The sequence below is a fragment of the Rhinoderma darwinii genome, chromosome 1 (assembly GCF_050947455.1).
Source record: "Rhinoderma darwinii isolate aRhiDar2 chromosome 1, aRhiDar2.hap1, whole genome shotgun sequence".
Classification (NCBI taxonomy): domain Eukaryota; kingdom Metazoa; phylum Chordata; class Amphibia; order Anura; family Rhinodermatidae; genus Rhinoderma; species Rhinoderma darwinii.
Window position 1 is genome coordinate 312,012,212 of NC_134687.1, and position 22,093 is coordinate 312,034,304.

At 41.7% G+C, this 22,093-nt stretch overlaps 1 protein-coding gene across 1 annotated transcript in view; it reads right to left on the reverse strand.

The window, feature by feature from the left end:
• Positions 1-17,630, reverse strand: part of LOC142741983 (ciliary microtubule inner protein 2B-like) — a 59,289-nt gene extending 41,659 nt beyond the window's left edge. The window contains exons 1-2 of the mRNA XM_075851320.1: positions 17,563-17,630; positions 10,426-10,619 (exon numbers count right to left, since the gene is read on the reverse strand). Of these exons, the coding sequence (XP_075707435.1) occupies positions 10,426-10,619; positions 17,563-17,630 (262 nt within the window). The remainder of the gene's footprint in view (positions 1-10,425; positions 10,620-17,562) is intronic.
• Positions 17,631-22,093: the final 4,463 nt, after the last annotated feature.

Consider the following 22,093-nt stretch of genomic DNA (forward strand, 5'->3'; position numbering starts at 1 on the left):
GCAGAACACCCCTGGATTAGAATTTTCCTGATTGCGGCCTCCAGGATAAGACCCCAAGTAAGGTCTTCAGTCCCACCTTGGGACTTAAAGTTAGTCCTTAATGCTTTGATGGGCTCATCCTTTGAGCCTTTGGACTCCCTGTCCATTAAGTTTCTCACTCTAAAATTTACTTTGATACTAGCAGTTACCACCGCACGAAGGGTAAGTGAAATTCAGGCCTTTTCTCCTTACACTTTAATATTGAACGATAGGGTGATCATGAAAACCTTACTAGGTTTTTTGCCGAAGGTAATTTCCCCTTTTCATGACTCCCCGAAAAATCCAAGGGAACAGGAGTTTAATTGTTTAGATGTAAGGAGATGCTTAGTGCACTACCTGGAGGTCACGAAGGACTGGAAGTCTTCAGAGAATCTCCTTGTTCAGTTCCAGGGTCTAAATAGAGGGTCGGCAGCTAGCAGACCAACAATAGCAAGGTGGATTAAACAGGCCATACACTTGGCCTATCTGGGCCAGAACACTAATCCCACAGAGTTCTTAGGAGCTCATTCCACCAGAACTGTAGCTACTTCTTGGCCTGAAAGAGCCAACGCATCTCTAGACCATATTTGCAAGGCGGCTACACGGAGTTCACCCCACACCTTTATTAAGCATTATAGATTACAGTTGCATTCAGTCACTGACTTAGCCTTCGGTAGGAAAGTTCTACAAGCTGTAGTCCCACCCTAAAACTGGGGTTCTATTTTACATCTATTTTACATCTCCTATGCTGACATAGGTGAAAGGGTAAAAGATGGATTACTTACCGGTAATCTGTTTTTCATGAACCTATGACAGCACACCCTAGTTTCCCCCCCTTCAGTAGACTTTCTTGATATCTGTTGTATATAGTATATATATATGTGTTTAAATATATATTTATGGTGTGGGGTGTCTTTTCACTAAGGTGGCGCAAAAATAAATAAAAATAAAATAAAAAATTAAATAAATATGAGTAATAAAAGCGGCTGTGTGTCCATACTCATACAGTGTATATATGAATAAAAGATAACTAATTCTCATCCTGAGTACTTTCTAAAGACTGGGTGTGTGGAGAGGTGTGTCCTTTTTTATATCGTCAGGCTTCCTGTCCAGCGAATGGGATGTCTCTCCAGGGGTGCTGTCATAGGTTCATGAAAAACAGATTACCGGTAAGTAATCCATCTTTTTTTCACTTCCACAATGACTAAAGGGGAAGAACTACCACAAAATGTGTAAAGCAATTTCTCCCGAGTAAAACAATACCCCACATGTGGTCATAAACGGCTGTCTGGACACACGGCAGGGCTCAGAAGGGAAAGAGCGCTACTTGGCTTTTGGAGATCCCATTTAGCAGGAATGGTTTGCAGAGGCCATGTTCGATTGAAGAGCCCCTGAGGGGACAAAACAATGAAAACGCCCAAAAAGTGACTCTATTTAGGAAACTACACCCCTTGAGTAATTTATCCAGGGGTGTAGTGAGCATTTTGACCCCACAGGTGTTTCATAGAATTTATTAGAATTGGGCAGTGAAAATAAAAACAATACCTTTTCTTCAATAAGACGTAGGTTTAGCTCAAAATTTTTCATTTTCTCAACAAATAAAGGATAAAAATAACCCCAGCATTTGTAAAGCAATTTCTCCTGAGTACGGCAATACCCCACACATGGTCATAAACTGCTGTTTGGGCAGACGGCAGGGAAGGCTTTTGGAGTGCAAATTTTGCTGAATTGGTTTATGGTCGCTATGTCGCATTTGCAAAGCCCCTGTGGGACCAAAACAGTGGAAAACCCCATTTTGGAAACTACACCCCTCAAGGTATTCAACTAGGGGTGTAGTGGGCATGTTAACCCCGCAGGTGTTTTGCAGAAATTAGTGTGCCTTCGATGTTGCAGAGTGAAAATGAGATTTTTTTCCATAGATATGCCAATATGTGGTGCCCAGCTTGTGCCACCATAACAAGACAGCTCTCTAACTATTATGCTGTGTTTCCCGATTTTAGAAACACCCTAGACGTGGCCCTAATACCATGTAACATTGAGGCCTAATTTGGCGATTTACAAACTATTGGTTCACAATTGCAGAGGCTCTGATGTGAAATAATAAAAGAAACCCCTGAGAAGTGATCCCATTTTGGAAACTACACCCCTCCATGCATTTATTGAGGGGTGTAGTGAGCATTTTCACCCTACAGGACTTTTCCATAAATGATTGCGCTGCGGATGGTGCAAAGTCAAAATTAAAATTTATCCCTAGGTATGCTATTTCAGTGGCAAATATGTCGTGCCCAGCTAGTGCCACTGGAGACACACATCCCAAAATTTTTTAAAAGGGTTCTCCCGGGTATGGCGATGCCATATATGTGGAAGTAAACAGCTGTTTGGACACGCTGTAGGGTTCAGAGAGGAGGGAGCACCATTTGGCTTTTGGAGTGTGGATTTGCTTGGTAGTAATTTTGTTTGAGTATTGCTGGTGTTTCCGTTTATAATGTGGGGGATATGTAAGCTGGGCAGAGTACATCAGGGGCATAGTCAGGTGGTATAATAATTGGGTTAAAAAAAACCTGTAAAATAATCCATAGATGTGTGCTACGCTGTGAAGCAATCCTTTCTGCACAGGCCAGTGTCGTGCTGATAAATGTCCTTCCTTATCCCCCTTCTGGTCTACACTTCGCACCTTTGCAGATAGGGGGAATTTTGCTGGGAAGTGTTGTCCTGGTATATTACGGGCACTCTCGCTTCCAGCAGATATGTTTGGGCCCTACCCTTCCTGGTTCCTTAATTTTAAGGCCTTGATAATTCGCCTCTTGAAACAGAAAAAACGTTCTCCTCAGGGATGCACAACTGCATTTTTTTTTTCTGACTTATTGGAGCCTTAATTTATTTAATTTTTTCATAGACATAGTGGCATGAGGGTTGTTTTTTTGCGGGACAAGCTGTAGTTATTATTGGTACCATTTTGGGTTATATGCGACTTTTTGATCACGTTTTACACTCTCGCTTCCAGCAGATATGTTTGGGCCCTCCCTTTCCTGGTTCCCTAATTTTAGGGCATTGATAAACCGCCTCTTGAAACAGAAGAAATGTTCCCCTCGGGCTGCACAACTGCATATTTTTTATTTCCTGACTTATGGAAGCCTTAACTAATTTAATTTTTTCATAGACGTAGTGGTATGAGGGCTGTTTTTTTGTGAGACGAGCTGTAGTTTTTATTGGTACCATTTTGGGGTACATGCAACTTTTTGATTTTATCCTATTTTTTGGGAGGCAAGGTGACCAAAAAACTGCAATTCTGGCATCGTTTTTTTGGTTTTTTTTATACAGCGTCCACCATGCGTTATAAACTACATGTTAACTTCATTCTGCGGGTCAGTCTAATTCCGGCGATACCTAATTTATAGCACTTTTTTATGTTTTACAACTTTAAAATTACAATAAAATTACTTTTGTAAAAAGAATGTATATTTTCTGTCACAAGTTTTGAGTACCATAACGTTTTAATTTTTTTGTCGACAGAGCTGTATGAGGGCTTGTTTTTTGCAAGACGAGCTATAGTTTATATAGTTACCATTTTTGGATACATGCGACTTTTTGATCACTTTTTATTCCAATATTTGTAGGGCAAAGTGACCAAAAAACTGAAATTCTGGCATCGTTGTTTACGAGGTTATTTTTTTTTTACGCCGTTCACCGCGTGGAATAAATAACATAATATTTTTATAGCTCAGGCCATTACCGACACGGCAATACCAAATATTTATGGTTTATTTCGTTTTTTTCAATAATAAAGGACTTCATAAGTGAACAGGGCGATTGTGTTTTATTTTATTACTTGAAACTTTTATTATTCAAGTCCCACTAGGGGACTTGAAGGTCCAACTATCAGATTTTTTTTTTCTAATACATTGCACTACCGGCTTCCGTAATGGCAGAGCAGGAGGCCATTGTTAGGTCTCCTGTTGCCATAGCAGCAATCGCCAGTCCTGATTGCATGGCAGGGCAGGCAATCTGCAAGTAACCTTTAAGATGCAGCGATCGCTTCCGATCGCTGCATCTCAGAGGTTAATGGCAGGGATCGGAGCTAGCTCCGGTTCCTGCCGTTACAGGGGTATGTCAGCTGTAACATACAGCGTACATCCACCGCTGATGACGCCGGCTCAGCTCCTGAGCCGGCGCCATCTTGCCGTCGGCTACGGAAGCCTTCTGTCCTCGGGCGGGTCCTGGAAGGCTTCCGTGTTAAGAATACCGGGAGGCAAGTATTAGGCCTCCGGTTGCCATTGCAGCCACCGGGACTCCTGCAGGGGTTCCAATGAGCTGCAAACAACTTAAATGCAGCGATCGCTTTTGACAGCTGCATTTAAGGGGATCGGAGCAAACTTCGGCCCTCGCCATTACCCCAGGGTGTCAGCTATAAGATGCATCCGAAACCCGGGGATGGTGGCACCGACTCAGCTTCTGAGCCGGTGTTCACCATTTGTCGTATGGATACGGCAAAATGCGGGAAGCACTAGCTTTCCATGACGTATCCATATGACAAATGTTGGGAAGGGGTTAACATAATGTTTGCATTTTACCCAGGCTATGTTGTGATGATCTCACAATAGTATTTGTCTTATTCAAAGGCGATTTTCTATGGTGATGCTGACAGAATAGTGTTTGTCTTTACTTCTAGACTGTGCGACATTGTGGTGATGAGTGTTTTTTTTTCACAATGGTGACAAACGGAAACCTTTAGCAACATTTCCGTCACCATGGAGATCAATTGTGAGGAAAACGGAAGCTGAGGTTTCAGTTTGGCTTTCCGTTGAGGGGTTACCCAATGGAAAACTCTGACGGAAGGGCAGCGGTGATGTGAACAGGCCCTTACTAATGTTATTTTTTTTGTGTTTGTGTTTTTTTAAAGGTTCGGTCGTTGGACTACGTTGGATTCAAGAACTACTTCGATGACTGCTTTTTTTATTATCAATAAAATGGTTAATGAGGGATGTGTGTTTTTTTTTTATTTCAATAAACCTGTTTTTTCTGTCTTTGTATTTTTTTTTAAATTTTATTACTACTGCCTTATTAATAGCTGCTGGCTGATTGACAGCATCTATTACTAAGGTGGGGCCTAGTATTAGCCGGTGCAGAGGCTAACACTAACCCCCATTATTACCCCCGAACCCACCGCCACCAGGGGTGCCGGGAAGAGCCGGGTACGATCCAATACCCGACTATCTGTAGTGATGGTCGGGCACTGGGGCGGCCGCAGGCTGGTAGTATGAGGCTGGGAAAGGCCAAACACAGTGGCTATCTGGCTATTTATGAAAAACGGGGGGACCCCACGTCATCTTTTAAAAAAAATAAAATAATAATAATTGGAAAGAACGATGTGGGGTTCCCCCATATTTATAACCAGCCAGATACAATATGGCAGCAGCAGACAGAAAAAGTATTTTATTGAAATAAAAATCCCACATAATCCTCGTTATCCATTTTATTTAGAATAAAAAAACGCAGTTATCGAAGTAGTCCTCGAATCTGAAGTAGTCCAACAACCGAACTTGTAAAATAACACAAACACTCAAAAATAATTAGTAACACCTAAAAAAGCAAAACTATTATTATTCTTAACTTTCCTGGGTCCAGCGCTGGAGCCGCAATGTCAGCGAGCTGAGCCCTATATCTAATCCTATCATGTGTGATACTGTCTGCTGAACCACTGTATCTAATCCCATCATGTGTTATACTGTCTGCTGGGCCTTATATCTAATCCTATCATGTGTGATACTGTCTGCTGGGCCTTATATCTAATCCTATCATGTGTGATACTGTCTGCTGAGCCACTGTATCTAATCCTATCATGTGTGATACTGTCTGCTGGGCCACTGTATCTAATTCCATAATGTGTGATACTGTCTTCGGAGCCACTGTATCTAATCCTATCATGTGTGATACTGTCTGCTGGGACTTATATCTAATCCTATCATGTGTGATACTGTCTGCTGAGCTATAGATATGCTGTCTCCTATATACACATATACATACACGTACACACATTTTTTGGGGGTGCACATATGTATTGGGTCTATTTCCCCTGGCATTTCAAGAACTCAGAGACGCCCCTGGCTGCTAGTTTGTGGGGGGGGCCAAAGAGGAACCTTTGCATCGGGCCCATGGGCCTTTAGCTACGCTCCTGGGTGGCACCAATGCATTTAATTAAAAATATAACATCTTTTCTATCCCTGGAAATATCCAGTATTGAAGCCTGCTCCTTAAAATTCTGAATAGATGCAACTATTTACCTTGTAAGTCATATGTAATTCTAAGGTTTCTAGCAAGGTGTGTAAGTACTCGTTTCTGCACTTGTTCCGTTACTGTCTTTTTCATAATGTTATTTGAAGAAAAAAAATAAGAAATTAGATATTTATAAGGCCTGATTTACACGAGCGTGTGCGTTTTGCGCACGCAAAAATCGCGGCGTTTTGCGTGTGCAAAAGGCACTTAACAGCTGGGAGTGTCATCAGTTTATGATGCGCGGCTGCATGATTTTCGCGCAGCCGCCATCATTATGACACTCCGTTTGGGTGTTTGTAAACAGAAAAGCACGTGGTGCTTTTCTGTTTACATTCAGAGTTTGACAGCTGTTGCGCGAATCACGCAGTTCGCACGGAAGTGCTTCCGTGCGGAATGCGTGGTTTTCACGCACCCATTGACTTCAATGGGTGCGTGATGCGCGAACAGCGCACAAAGATAGGACATGTCGTGAGTTTTACGCAACGCACTCGCGCTGCGCAAAATTCACGCAGTGTCTGCACTGCCCCATAGACTAATATAGGTGCGTACGACACGCGTGAAAAGCACGCGCGTATATTACGCTCGTGTAAATGATGCCATAATGTGAAGTTCCGGAGTATACCATACTTTTACTAGCTGAATCTCTCCTATCGAAGTGGTTTGAACACAAGGATATAGGGCAGCTGCAAGAAATGTATAATCCCCAAAGTTGTTAATAATATCTATCAACAAACGAAAATTTGCACTATTTTCACTTTTATCTGTGTTTAAAAAAAATGTGTCTTAAAATATGTCCCCTTGGAGACGATACCCACTTTTCTCATAACTTTGAAAATTTGGTGAGTGATGAGAAAATTCTGAAATGTTATCACAAATTTGTCACAAGTCACTGTTTGTAATTTTTTTATGCATAGTTTACTCCAACTGTTTAGTAAATGTTGGCCGTTGTGTTTATGAACTTTCATAAAAATCTATGGTTTGTTTTATGGGTTTCAGCAAAGCTGGTTTCCCCACTGCTTATCTACTATAGATTCAAAATTTCCAAAAATATACCTGATGTATAAATAACATCAATTCACAATAAAGTAACAAAATGTAAATCTTTATTATCCCTTTAGGGAGAAATTACCCACAGAATACATACAGTTAAAACACGAAAAATTAAAAACACCCCGGATTGGAATGTCCACCATAATCCATAATAATAACCATGTGATAACATGTAAATTGTTACAGAGTAATGTAAGTTATCATCTAAAGATCAGGAGTCTAGAATATGATCTACTAAATATGGCATAAGTACATTGCATGACACATGTGTAAAGACATAAAGATATAGAGTATTGCAAATCGCATAATTACCTATAAGCAGGGGCGTAACTAGGAAAGACTGGGCCCCATAGCAAACTTTTGACTGGGGCCCCCCTCCCCTGGGTGTCACACAACCCCCCCCCTTGTAGATAGTGCCTTTTTTACAGCCCCCCCTGTAGATAGCGCCATACAGTCCCCCCTGTAGATAACTCCATACAGCCCCCTCTGTAGATATCTACAAAGGGGGCTGTATGGCGCTATCTACAGAGGGGGCTGTATGGCGCTATCTACAGAGGGGGCTGTATGGCGCTATCTACAAAGGGGGCTGTATGGCGTTATCTACAGGGGGCTGTATGGCGCTATCTACAGAGGGGGCTGTATGGCGTTATCTACAGGGGGGCTGTATGGCGCTATCTACAGAGGGGGCTGTATGGCGCTATCTACAGAGGGGGCTTTATGGCGCTATCTACAGGGGGGGCTGTATGGCGTTATCTACAGGGGGCTGTATGGCACTATCTACAGAGGGGGCTGTATGGCGTTATCTACAGGGGGGCTGTATGGCGCTATCTACAGGGGGGTCTGTATGGCGTTATCTACAGGGGGCTGTATGGCGCTATCTACAGAGGGGGCTGTATGGCGTTATCTACAGGGGGGCTGTACGGTGCTATCTACAGAGGGGGCTGTATGGCACTATCTACAGGGGGGGCTATATGGCGTTATCTACAGGGGGCTGTATGGCACTATCTACAGAGGGGGCTGTATGGCGTTATCTACAGAGGGGGCTGTATGGCGTTATCTACAGGGGGGGCTGTATGGCGCTATCTACAGGGGGCTGTATGGCGTTATCTACAGGGGGCTGTATGGCGTTATCTACAGGGGGCTGTATGGCGTTATCTACAGGGGGTCTGTATGGCGTTGCCTACAGGGGGGTCTGTAGGGAACGCCATACAGCCCCCCCTGTAGGGAACACCATACAGCCCCCTGTAGGGAACGCCATACAGCCCCCCTGTAGGGAACGCCCTACAGCCCCCCCTGTAGGGAACGCCATACAGCCCCCCCCTGTAGGGAACGCCATACAGCCCCCCTGTAGGGAACGCCATACAGCCCCCCCTGTAGGTAACGCCTTACAGCCCCCCCCTGAAGGGAATGCCATACAGCCCCCCCTGTAGGGAACGCCATACAGCCCCCCTGTAGGGAACGCCATACAGCCCCCCCTGTAGGGAACGCTATACAGCCCCCCTGTAGGGAAAGCCATACAGCCCCCCCTGTAGGGAACGCTATACAGCCCCCCTGTAGGGAACGCCATACAGCCCCCCCTGTAGGGAACGCTATACAGCCCCCCACTGTAGGGAACGCCATACGGCGTCCCCAACCCCCCCAAAAAAATTTGACCTACACTGTGAAAAGACAAAAGACATGTATCCCCTATCCACAGGGGATACATGTGTGATCGCTGGCAGGGAAAGTCCCCCCAAGTTCTCCATGACTAACCTCTGACTTCCGGCGTCTACGCAGCTCAATAAAAATGAAAGGAGCGCTGGTCACGCATGCGCACAAGCGTGACCGGCGCTCCATTCATTTCTACGGAGCTGCCGACACAGACCCCGGAAGTCCGAGGTTTGTGATGGAGAACTTCAGGGGACTTTCAGTCCCCCGTTCTCCCTATCAGTGCCAGCGATCACACATGTATCCCCTATCCTGTGGATAGGGGATACATGTCTTTTGTTTAATGGCAGAGCGGGGAGATTCCTCCCTGCTCTGCCGTAATGTTCAATGGCGTCACGCTGTAGCAGCCATAGCGGCTGCTAGAGGAGCCTCCGGCCATGCTGGGGGCCTGTGCCGGCGGGCGACACGGGCCCCCTCATGCCGCGGGCCCCGTAGCAGCCGCTATGGCTGCTATAGCGGTAGTTATAAGGGTATAAGGTGCCTATAAGGGTAGAAAACAGGGGAGAAAACAGCTCCGTAATTTCAGACGTAATTGCTCGTCCTCGCATTCTGCAAGGCGTCTTTGACAGCCGTAATTTAGAGCTGAATTCAATGAAAAACGGCTCAAATTACGTCCAAAGAAATGTCCTGCACTTCTTTGACGAGCAGTCATTTTACGCGTCGTCGTTTGACAGCTGTCAAACGACCACACGTAAATGACAGGTCGTCGGCACAGTACGTCGGCAAACCCATTCAAATGAATGGGCAGATGTTTTCCGACGTATTGGAGCCGTATTTTCAGGCGTAAATCGAGGCATAATACGGCTCGTTTACGCCTGAAAATAGGTCGTGTGAACCCAGCCTAATGATTTTTTATTTATTTATTTACCTGTGGTGGACATGAGGACATATACCCGATCCGAGGATCACCTCAAGTGGCGGAACAGAGGAGAGATACTGGCGCAACACTCACACAATGCGCTAGGATTAATATATCTCCCCCATTATGTCATCTTAAGACTGGAGCTACACTCCTATAGGTGACTGTCATCTGATTTTTTTTCTAGATACACGTTGACAGGATACTTCAACTATTTGAAAATGTTGTAGAATTTTCTTAACCTTTTAGAGTAACATGAAAAAGTCTAGTAGATAATAGTTTAATACTGCTACTGCTCAACAAGACAATTATTTTCTATAGAAAAGAAGGAAGAAAGACTGGATGTTAAAACGGTGCTACAAGATGTAATTTAAAAGTGAAACTGTATACATGCATACATAATGCTCCCACTAAGCCCCCCCCCCCCCCACAAATGCAGTTTACAACTAACTAGCACACAATGTGAACACTTTCATTGTATAATGATGGCGTATAGTTAACTACAGAAGTAAACATACCATGCTTATTGTTCCACTTTTCAGTATCTCCTCTTGCAATATTAGAAACTTTTTCACCCAACTCTATATTAAAAGGATGAATGTGATCGCTACCACATCTCTGGAGGCCAGGTTCATAGTTGGCTGATCTTAAAGTAGCATTTCCATATATTTTACCTTGTTCACTTCGGAGCTTTGGAGCGTAGCCTGTGTAACTAAAGGAAAACATTAAATATGAATAAATATTTATTATACGAAAGGGGGAAGGAGTTCACATTTCTTATAGATTTCATGTCAGAGCATCAGCAGAAACTGTTGTTTAACAGTCTTTGTCTGAAGAGTCATAGGCAGAATATAGTTGTATATATCTGTTTGTATTTTCTGTAGTCTCATTTTTCTGGGGTAGAATTGGAACTTATAGTGGGCCTTTGTTTGGGTTTATTATTTGGCAAGTATGATGAATTCCCTAATGCTGAATAGTAAAACACAGTAAAAAATTAGGATTGTGGGACCTGTCACTAAATAGTGCTGCCCGCCGTTACGCCTCATGCACACGACCAAGTGTGCCGTCCGAGTCCCGTCAGTGATCCGAGGAAAGATAGGACATGTTCTATCTTTCCTCGGATCGGAGACTCGGACCATTTTTCATGGACCCGATTCACCCGCTAAAGTCAATAGGTCCGTGAAGACTATCGGGTGCCACTCGGATGCCGTCAAAAATGGCCTGAGTGGCACAACGGTCGTGTGCATGAGGCATTAGGTCAACATGTTCTTAATGACAGGTTCTCGTTAAAATGTTGGCAGTTACATACAGTATAAAGAGCAGCTCGTGTTATTCTAAAATGTAGTTTGGAACCAGTTTTAAGCCTCTGCTGCATTTTTTTTTTTTTTAATGCAACGTAGTTGTCATGTCCCTCTTTTACACAGTTGGTCTTCCATCGGGTAATCGTCGCACAGAAAGAAGAAGATTTAAAAAAGCATCATGCGACCCAACTAAAAATATGAAAAAGAGCCAGCAGTTTGGTTGTCTAGGAAACTGCTCAACTCTCAAAGGCTCTCTCCCCCCGCTGTCCCTTTTAAACCTTTGTTGGGAGGCGCTGCATCAGTCATAACTGAAAGTGCACTTTATGATGCCTTTCATGTATGTGAATAGTGTTTCATTTTGATATGAACTGGACTTATGATGTGGATACAACAAAGTATTTGGTTGTGCCTGCCTTTTATCTGGCTCCCCTACTTGTTTTAGTTTTCTAGAAATTGGCTTCCAGTCCAAATTTGAACATAATAGATGAATATAACTAATCTAAGGTTACCATAAATATAGAATAACTGTTTGCCAAATAATCCCTTAGCTGGCCATACACCTAAGGCCTCAAGCACACATCCGTGGCAATTTATACGGCCACAAATGACAGATCCGCAAAACACAGACCGCACACGGGTGGCTTCCGTGTGCTGTCCGTAGTTTTAAAGGACCAATGAATAGAATGGCCGAGATTCATCCGCAAAAACAGACTGGAAGAGGACCTATTCTATTTTTTGCGGAACGTCATACACGTTAAATTCTTACCAGCATTAATCAAATGAGTCTAATAATGGGTCCATTTAATAGGCTAGTGACAAAGTGTCCCCCTGCAGGGACCCCAGTGATCAGTTGTAATCTATAGGGAAACCTGGCAGTAAGTGTTACAAATAAAACTCTTTGGTTCTAAGGCTATGTTCACACGGAGTATTTTGGGGGAGGAATATCTGCCTCAAAATTCCGTTTGGAACTTTGAGTCAGATATTCCTCTCCCTGCACGCCGATTTTCGCGGCGATTATCGCGCCGTTTTTCGCCCGCGGCCATTGAGCGCCGCGGGCATAAAACAGCGAGAAATACCCTTTCTCCTGCCTCCCATTGAAGTCAATGGGAGGTCAGAGGCGGAAGCGCCCGAAGATAGGGCATGTCGCTTCTTTTTCCCGCGAGGCAGTTTTACTGCTCGCGGGAAAAAGACGCCGACGCCTCCCATTGAAATCAATGGGAGGCGTTCTCGGGCCGTTTTTGCCGAGTTTTGCGACGCGGTTTCCGCGTCAAAAAACTCTGCAAAATACCCCGTGTGAACATAGCCTTACTGTGGTTTTTCAAGGTGACAGCTATATTTGTACATACTGTGCTGTGCTTACCTTATTACCTTGTGCTATGAATTAGTTTTTCTACTAATTTATTTAGTTTGCTTCTTTTCAAATCTTTCTTAGAGCGTAGATTTAGTCTCATCTTGCCAGTTAAATTGCCACATGCCAGTTAACTTCTGGTACTTTTTGCTGTATTTTTAAAAGACTACTAAACACTATAAATAAATATGCATAGATGCTGAATCTACTTACAATAGTGAGATTCTTAGCTCGCATTTTGATCAAATTGTGTGAGCCCACCCGCCACGACAAGGCAACCTCTATAAGGTGGGTCCCTACACTGCACATACACCCAGAGCCAGAAAAAAAGCTGGATGTTGGAGAGGTGTAACGTTTTTAATTTTTTCTCTTCTTACTTCATATTACTTTAAAGGGGTTATCTTTTTTGGATAATTCCTACTTGTTAAAAGGGTCCCTTAACATGAAGTTGCTCACAAAGTGTCCCACTCTTGGGACCCAAAGTGATGAGCTGTTATTTCCCTGCAGCGCCATCACAGGGGAAATTAAGCATTACATAGTGCCCATTCATATCAATGGGTTGTCTGCGAAATGCAGGAGAGGTCCTGCAGAGAGAGACGCTCTTTGTAACCGCTGTCCACTTTGTCCTAGAAATGAGGAACCTGAACAGAGGACACCTTTCTTAGCTCAGAATTCCCTAATGGGGTATATAAAACTGGGTTTTCTAAACTAGACAACCCCTTTAATATGCCTATTTGGCTGGCCTGTGATTTTGCCAGGATCCACCATGAAAAAATCGAATGGCTACAGATAGCTAATGATGGTTATTTATAAAAAACGAATAAACTATGAACAGTGGTTTTGCTCAAAACAACATTTCAGGTTCTAACTGCTATTATACAAGTCAAGGTTGTAAAATAAAGGCAAACATTGAACTGGTTGCCATAAGCAACACATTTGTCATTTTCTACTAGAGTTTTCCTTAGAATGCCTTTGTGCTTTTTATACGTACAATAATCTTGCTTTCACCTACGAATCATGTTTATATAGCCATTTAATTAATGTAGCTTGTCTATGAGGTCAAACCACAGAAAAACCTTTATCATAATAATAACTACACATAGTATGCCGAGACATAAGGTAATCAAATAGAGTAAACTATCTGTACATGCTGCTTCTACAATTTTAGTCTTAATGAAGTGAGTAGTCAGAAAACAGAACTGAAAATAATACACAGAAACACTGCGCAGCAGAAATGAGTAATTTCTTAATACATAATATAGAATTTGTGCATTACTGCATTTTCCACCAATAATATCAAGAGAGAAGGGCTTTGCTATTTGCATCACAGGAAATCTCTGAAACACCATATTAAATGGCCATTCACATCAATGATGTTTTTCTTAGCGTGTCAGAAATTTCCTATAAAAGTTATCGCTATGCAGGTTCAATCTCTATAGAGCACCACAGCCCATTTGTTTTTGAATCAGAGGTGGTCAAGGACTCTACCAATGTGGACTTTTTTTACATGTTCAGAGTGACATGTCAGAAGTTTTGATCGTTGTGGGCATGAGTACTGAGACCCCCACTAATCACTAATATGAAGAGGTAGAAGCGCTCGAGTGAGCGCTGAGCCGCTTAGTTTCTGATCGGCTTTTCTCGGAAAGCCGAGGTAAGGGTGTACAGACTCAATTGAAAGTCTTTGGGCCTGTACACCAACTGCTCGGCTACCCAAGGGCTACCACCACTTCGTTTTAATGATCGGTTGCGGTCTCAGTACTCAGACCCCACTGATCAAAACTTCTGACATGTCATTATGAAATGTCAGAAGTTTTTCTACTAATTTATTTAGTTTGCTTCTTTTCAAATCTTTCTTAGAGCGTAGATTTAGTCTCATCTTGCCAGTTAAATTGCCACATGCCAGTTAACTTCTGGTACTTTTTGCTGTATTTTTAAAAGACTACTAAACACTATAAATAAATATGCATAGATGCTGAATCTACTTACAATAGTGAGATTCTTAGCTCGCATTTTGATCAAATTGTGTGAGCCCACCCGCCACGACAAGGCAACCTCTATAAGGTGGGTCCCTACACTGCACATACACCCAGAGCCAGAAAAAAAGCTGGATGTTGGAGAGGTGTAACGTTTTTAATTTTTTCTCTTCTTACTTCATATTACTTTAAAGGGGTTATCTTTTTTGGATAATTCCTACTTGTTAAAAGGGTCCCTTAACATGAAGTTGCTCACAAAGTGTCCCACTCTTGGGACCCAAAGTGATGAGCTGTTATTTCCCTGCAGCGCCATCACAGGGGAAATTAAGCATTACATAGTGCCCATTCATATCAATGGGTTGTCTGCGAAATGCAGGAGAGGTCCTGCAGAGAGAGACGCTCTTTGTAACCGCTGTCCACTTTGTCCTAGAAATGAGGAACCTGAACAGAGGACACCTTTCTTAGCTCAGAATTCCCTAATGGGGTATATAAAACTGGGTTTTCTAAACTAGACAACCCCTTTAATATGCCTATTTGGCTGGCCTGTGATTTTGCCAGGATCCACCATGAAAAAATCGAATGGCTACAGATAGCTAATGATGGTTATTTATAAAAAACGAATAAACTATGAACAGTGGTTTTGCTCAAAACAACATTTCAGGTTCTAACTGCTATTATACAAGTCAAGGTTGTAAAATAAAGGCAAACATTGAACTGGTTGCCATAAGCAACACATTTGTCATTTTCTACTAGAGTTTTCCTTAGAATGCCTTTGTGCTTTTTATACGTACAATAATCTTGCTTTCACCTACGAATCATGTTTATATAGCCATTTAATTAATGTAGCTTGTCTATGAGGTCAAACCACAGAAAAACCTTTATCATAATAATAACTACACATAGTATGCCGAGACATAAGGTAATCAAATAGAGTAAACTATCTGTACATGCTGCTTCTACAATTTTAGTCTTAATGAAGTGAGTAGTCAGAAAACAGAACTGAAAATAATACACAGAAACACTGCGCAGCAGAAATGAGTAATTTCTTAATACATAATATAGAATTTGTGCATTACTGCATTTTCCACCAATAATATCAAGAGAGAAGGGCTTTGCTATTTGCATCACAGGAAATCTCTGAAACACCATATTAAATGGCCATTCACATCAATGATGTTTTTCTTAGCGTGTCAGAAATTTCCTATAAAAGTTATCGCTATGCAGGTTCAATCTCTATAGAGCACCACAGCCCATTTGTTTTTGAATCAGAGGTGGTCAAGGACTCTACCAATGTGGACTTTTTTTACATGTTCAGAGTGACATGTCAGAAGTTTTGATCGTTGTGGGCATGAGTACTGAGACCCCCACTAATCACTAATATGAAGAGGTAGAAGCGCTCGAGTGAGCGCTGAGCCGCTTAGTTTCTGATCGGCTTTTCTCGGAAAGCCGAGGTAAGGGTGTACAGACTCAATTGAAAGTCTTTGGGCCTGTACACCAACTGCTCGGCTACCCAAGGGCTACCACCACTTCGTTTTAATGATCGGTTGCGGTCTCAGTACTCAGACCCCACTGATCAAAACTTCTGACATGTCATTATGAAATGTCAGAAGTTTTCTGAAAGCTTAGTTACCCTTTAAACATATACTTTTTGGGAGTCTATGGGCGACGGATCAGATCCATCAGAGTCATTTGTAGGTCATTCAATGCCCATAAACTCCAATGTTAAAAAATCGTATACTTTTAACGTATCTAGGCACGAGATTGTATTGAATTTGGCTCATAACAAATTGTATAACAACACAATTCAAGAAAAAGTAAGGGTATGTGCACACGTAGTGACCAAAAACTTCTGAAAATACGGAGCTGTTTTCAAGGGAAAACAGCCCCTGATTTTCAGACGTTTTTTTAGCAACTCGCATTCTTCGCTGCGTTTTCGCGGCATTTTTTACGTCCGTTTTTGGAGCTGTTTTCATTGGAGTCTATGAGAAAACGGCTCAAAAAACGTCCAAAGAAGTGTCCTGCACTTCTTTGACGAGGCAGTCATTTTAAGCGTCGTCATTTGACAGCTGTCAAACGATGACGCGTAAATTACAGGTCGTCGGCACAGTACGTCGGCAAACCCATTCAAATGAATGGGCAGATGTTTGCCGACATATTGTAGCCTTATTTTCAGACGTAAAACGAGGCATAATACGCCTCGTTTACGTCTGAAAATAGGTCGTGTGAACCCAGCCTAAGGGTGGACACATCTATATTACATGTCAGAAATTTTTTTATGGCTACATTTTCCCTTTGAGGATACAGAAAATTCGGCCTTTGAGACCAATTACTTATTATACCCTATCAGGGCAAATGGATGTCGTAGACTGGGTTTCCCACTACCCTCTCTGGCAGACTTGAGACATTCATGTATCACATAGACGGACATTTCCTTTGAATGGTTGCTTTGAAATTCTACATTTACCCTACAGGGACCAAAACGTCTGGCTGGCCACTGCAGGGGGAATATTTGGCTGACTGCAGCTTTACCAAATATAGTACAAGTTTGCCAAATATGTGTACAAGTCTTTTATTTTTTTCTATTTTACTCTTAGCATAAATTGAAACAGTATATTTTTGGATAAAAAAAGTTTACCTTCTTTGTATGGTCCAATATTATGTGAACTGAACTGTAATAGGGCTGCCATAGAGGTGCGTAAGGCCTTTACTTTAACTTCTTATGACTTCGATTTCATACACAAAAATCCTGGCATGGTGCATCGAGCTCTGTATGTAGGTATAGATTCTAGAGGAGGTCTCTGTTCATAGAGCACTTGGCCCAGCCTGTATAGAACCCGTACTAAGGATCCGTAGAGTGCACTGTATGGCTCTTCCGTGTTCATCAGCCCTTAATAGTATGGCATACATTCATATGGACACAGATAGGTCTCTCTTAATCTTATTTTTTTAAGACCTGGCCACCCCTGGCACTGTTGCAGTGTCACATATGTAACAACATATATAAATATAAATACTAATATCGCTTCAACTTACCCTGGTACATATTTTGGGTCATAGCTGGAAAATAGAGACTCTGATAGCTGTGGTAAAGTGATAGGCATTGTTGCAGACAGTGTTAATAAAGCACAGAACTCACGATATAGATTATGGAGAACCTGCTGTAGTTTGCCTGGTAACAGTAGCTGGAGAGACAGAGGAATTTGTCATCACAACCAGCTACTCTAATAGGCAGTGTGTCTATGTGACCTGAGAATGTCCCTATGTACAGCCTTTCTAATACATTTATATTAACAGGTTTCAGTCATTGACTATGTTTTGTTATTAATTGATATTCATAAAAATTATACTTCTATTTAAAACAAAAAATAACCTAATAATTAATTATTAGAAGAGTTGGCAGTTAGAATAAAAGTAACACGTCTATATTTTCAATCGAGTGATGAAATTTAATTATGTCTGCTTAAAAAAAAATGTGTGTCTGTATATGAATCCTGCATTCATTCTGTGTATGTGTGGTTGCGATAGTAACAGTAGAGCAGATCTCTTCAAAACAAAATGCAACACTAGGGCCCTCTAGTGCCCAAGTAGCTGCCTCTTGAATTGCTATTACACTAGGCCATAATTCTTATATTTACTATTTAGTTATTTAGAACTCATTAGGTCTGTTCATCTCTCTGTCCGTCGGTCCCATATCTATTTATTTATTTATCTCATATCGTCTATCTATCTTATAGCTATCTGTACATCTATCTTATTATTTATCTTATACAGTATCTATCTATCCATCCATCTATCTATCTATCTATCTATCCCATATCTATCTATCTATCTATCTATCTATCTATCTATCTATCTATCTATCTATCTATCTATCTATCTATCTATCTATCTATCTATCTATCTATCATCTATCTATCTTATTATTTATCGTATAGCTATCTATACATCTATCTTATTATTTATCTTATACAGAATCTATCTATCTATCTATCTATCTATCTATCTATCTATCTATCTATCTATCTATCTATCTATCTATCTATCTATCTATCTATCTATCTATCTATCTTATTATTTATCTTAAGGTGTGTTCACATCAGCATTGTCTTTCCGTTGAGGGGTTCAGTCAACTGCGCTATAGATTCCTTCCCAAAAACAGAATCCTTTCACAACGGTGACAAACGGAACCTTTAGCAAAGTATCCGTCACCATTAAGATCAACGGTGATGCAAACGGAAGCTATGGTTTCCGTTTGCCTTTCCGTTGAGTGGGTCCCCCGACGGAAAGCTTAGACAGAATGCCTCAACGGAAAGACAACGCTGATGTGAACAGGCCCTTATATGGTATCTGTCTATCTATCTTATTATTTATATTATACAGTGTCTACCTATCTTTTATTTATCTTATAGCTATCTATACATCTATCTTATTATTTATCTTATACAGTATTGTGAAGGATGATTTATTTGCTTATATTCTCTGTATGAAATTACATTGTGAATTATCAAGCAGGAGGCCGAATTACTAAGATATGTAATATGTGAAAGTGATGATAATGTTTAAATGATTTAGTTTCGTGCAGCAGCCATCTTGTCTGGAGTTCCCATTTTGGTTTTATTGTAGTGAATAGGAAAGTCATTGTTCCTTTAATACAAGTAATGTTGATTTCGTATGTTTTATCTTTGACCTTGGTTCCCATGCGAAGATGGACAGGGAGGGAGATGGGAGGGTGGCAAGTATGCGTGAGGGAAGGTCTCCCCCATCTCCACGAGAATATTGTGTCCAAAAGAGATAAGACACCTGCAAAAACGTAATGTGTGAAGAATTATAATGATGTATCTGGGATGTATTTTATTGTATGCTTTTTACTGAATAACAAATATTGTTACATTGTCTCTGATTGGTTTACCTCAAGCCTACACCCCTTCTGAATTTCAGTTTAACAGTTTGAGTCTGATAATAAATCCTTCAGAGGAGCATTTTGAACATATCAGAGTGTCTGTGTGTTTTCTTCTCCTCTCTCGATATATATCGGTGAAATATCCTAATTAGGATACTGACTAATGGAGTCTGGCCTTGAGAGTCTGTTTGTACTTGTATAAATTTCAGTCTAATATATTTTGAGCGATGGATTTCCACGACAGTATCTATCTATCTTATTATTTATCGTATAGCTAGCTATACATCTATCTTATTATTTATCTTATACAGTATCTATCTATCTTATTAGACAAAAACAAGAGAGAGAGGCAGCACTCTAAAATGAATTTAAAAAAATCTGGATTATTCTCTCATAAGTGCATGAGCAGCTGAAATGTTGCATTTTTCTGCACTTATGGGAGAATAAACCAGATTTTTTTATATTCATTTTGTAGTGCTGCCTCTCTCTCTCTCTCTCTCTCTCTCTCTCTCTCTCTCTTGTTCTTGTCTGTTATTTTGGGGATCTTCAAGTCAAATTCCTGGAAGCTGGCACACGTTGTGCCCTGGAGGTCTAGTTCTGCTGTGCTGCCCATATCTTCACCATTTGGCTGTATACAGGCATAGATTTTGACAAGAAGTGTGACTGTATCAGTGATGATTGTTTGATGTGAGATGTTTTTCTCAATCCAGATTGAGAACATTTTGTTTATCTACTGAACTAATTAAATTGTTAGTTATTTTAGAATGTGTAAAAAAGCCCTAGAACACTGAAGTACAAGGTTGTGTAAATAGGCTGGCTTTTTAACGTACCTTATCTATACGATTTGTATAACTAAAGTTAGCTGTGTAAAGTCAGGTTTTAGAATTATAAATACAGCATAGTCTTAGTTTCTTTCAGCATTTTGTCTTGCTGAGATTCATGGTTCTACAAGAATGGGTCTAAGAGGAGGGGGGTTGTGATAAACAAGAGGCAGCTGATTACAGTATTTGTGAGTGTCAGAAGGAATGTAAAATGTTTTTTTTTTGCAAGACACAACGCTAATTGAGTCTTACCTCCACACTGCTGTTCTTAGTGCTGCCCTTAGTAACATACTATGCAGAGAGGTGCTCTCTCACGCTGATAGTGAAATATTACAACAAGCTCAGACCAAGTATTTGTCTGCATAAAGATAGATTACATTATGTGGACTGCTCTAAATGTAGTGCCAGGGATGAGGTGTCTTCACCAGTGTTGGCGCTAGACTAGACTCACTAAGTATGAAGTCTCACTCTTTGCATTTTCACATGTTATTATCTACCGTTTTAGTGTCTTGAACCCTGCTACATTGTTCCGCTGGGTCCAAAAGAATGGGCAGAAGAGAACTAAAATACAGATATTGAAAATTCTGACCCACCCCATGATTGATTACAGTAACACACACAGCTTGTTACTTTACAGTAAATGACTTAGCAGACGCTTTATTCTCTGTTCTGCTAGATGAAGAATTACAGTTGCGTTTTGTTTTTACACAGGCAGGCAAGCAATACTGTTGGGTGGTGCTACCCCACGGCGCGGCCAACAGCCCCACCCAATTCAGTACGGCCCTTGCTGCAGTATTACAAGACTGCACCCCGCCTGCTTCTGGAACTCAGTTGCTGCAGTATGTTTATGACCTACTTCTGGCCTTTGAGTCAGAACAAGGCTGCCTAGATTTCACCCTGGGTCTCCTGGTTGGTTTTTTTTTGGCAGTAAACAGCTGTGAGGCATCTAAAGATGCAATTTTGTTAGGAGAAAGTCACTTTTCTAGGCCATTGCATATCCCATGCAAAACATTTGTTCCCAGATAGAGTGGTAGCAATACGAGACACTCCTGTCTCAGCCATTCCCAGACAACTCTGTGCTTTTCAGAGACTGGTGGGATACAATACAGAGTGGATACCAGGGGCATCCAGCCTCCTACAGACACCAGGTCCAGACCAAATGCCTGTCTGCAGCCCACCTCACCAAGTATGAAGTGGCCTTGCTCACACCACCCAACCTCACTGGTAGTTCAGTTTTGAACCCTGCTACATTACTTCCACAGGGTCCAAAATAGGGGAGTAGTGACGAGACTGATCAGTTACATCTCAGTGAGATACCACACAATTCTGTTGAATTAATGAACTCAGAGCTAGGAGGTCTACAAAATGTGTATGGGACACCCATTTAGAGCTAGGAGGCCTACAAAATGTGTATGAGCTTTTTGTAGATGTTCCAGATTCCACCATAAAGGCACCTACAAGACAGGATACGCGGTAGTCACGATGCACGAGGTAATCATCCAGAAACCACTCCCACCTTCTTGTTCTGCCCAAGAAGCGGAGCTGGAGGCACTCGCTGAGGCTTGTAAACTGGCAAAAGGTAAGACGGCCAACATTTACACAAACTCTAGGTACGCTTTTGCCATTGCTCACGATTATGGGCCCATCGGTAGTAGGAACTTTGTTGAATCATCGGTTAAGCTTAATTAAGAATGCAAGAGCAGTAGCCAAAGTATTACAGGCCCTGTTAGTTATGTCTTCCCAGGTCTCTATACCCAATGATGACACACCTGGCGCAGCCAGGTATCAGCAAATTGGGTTTTCCCTGGATTCAATAATGCCGCCACTAGGTTTGTAGCAGCCT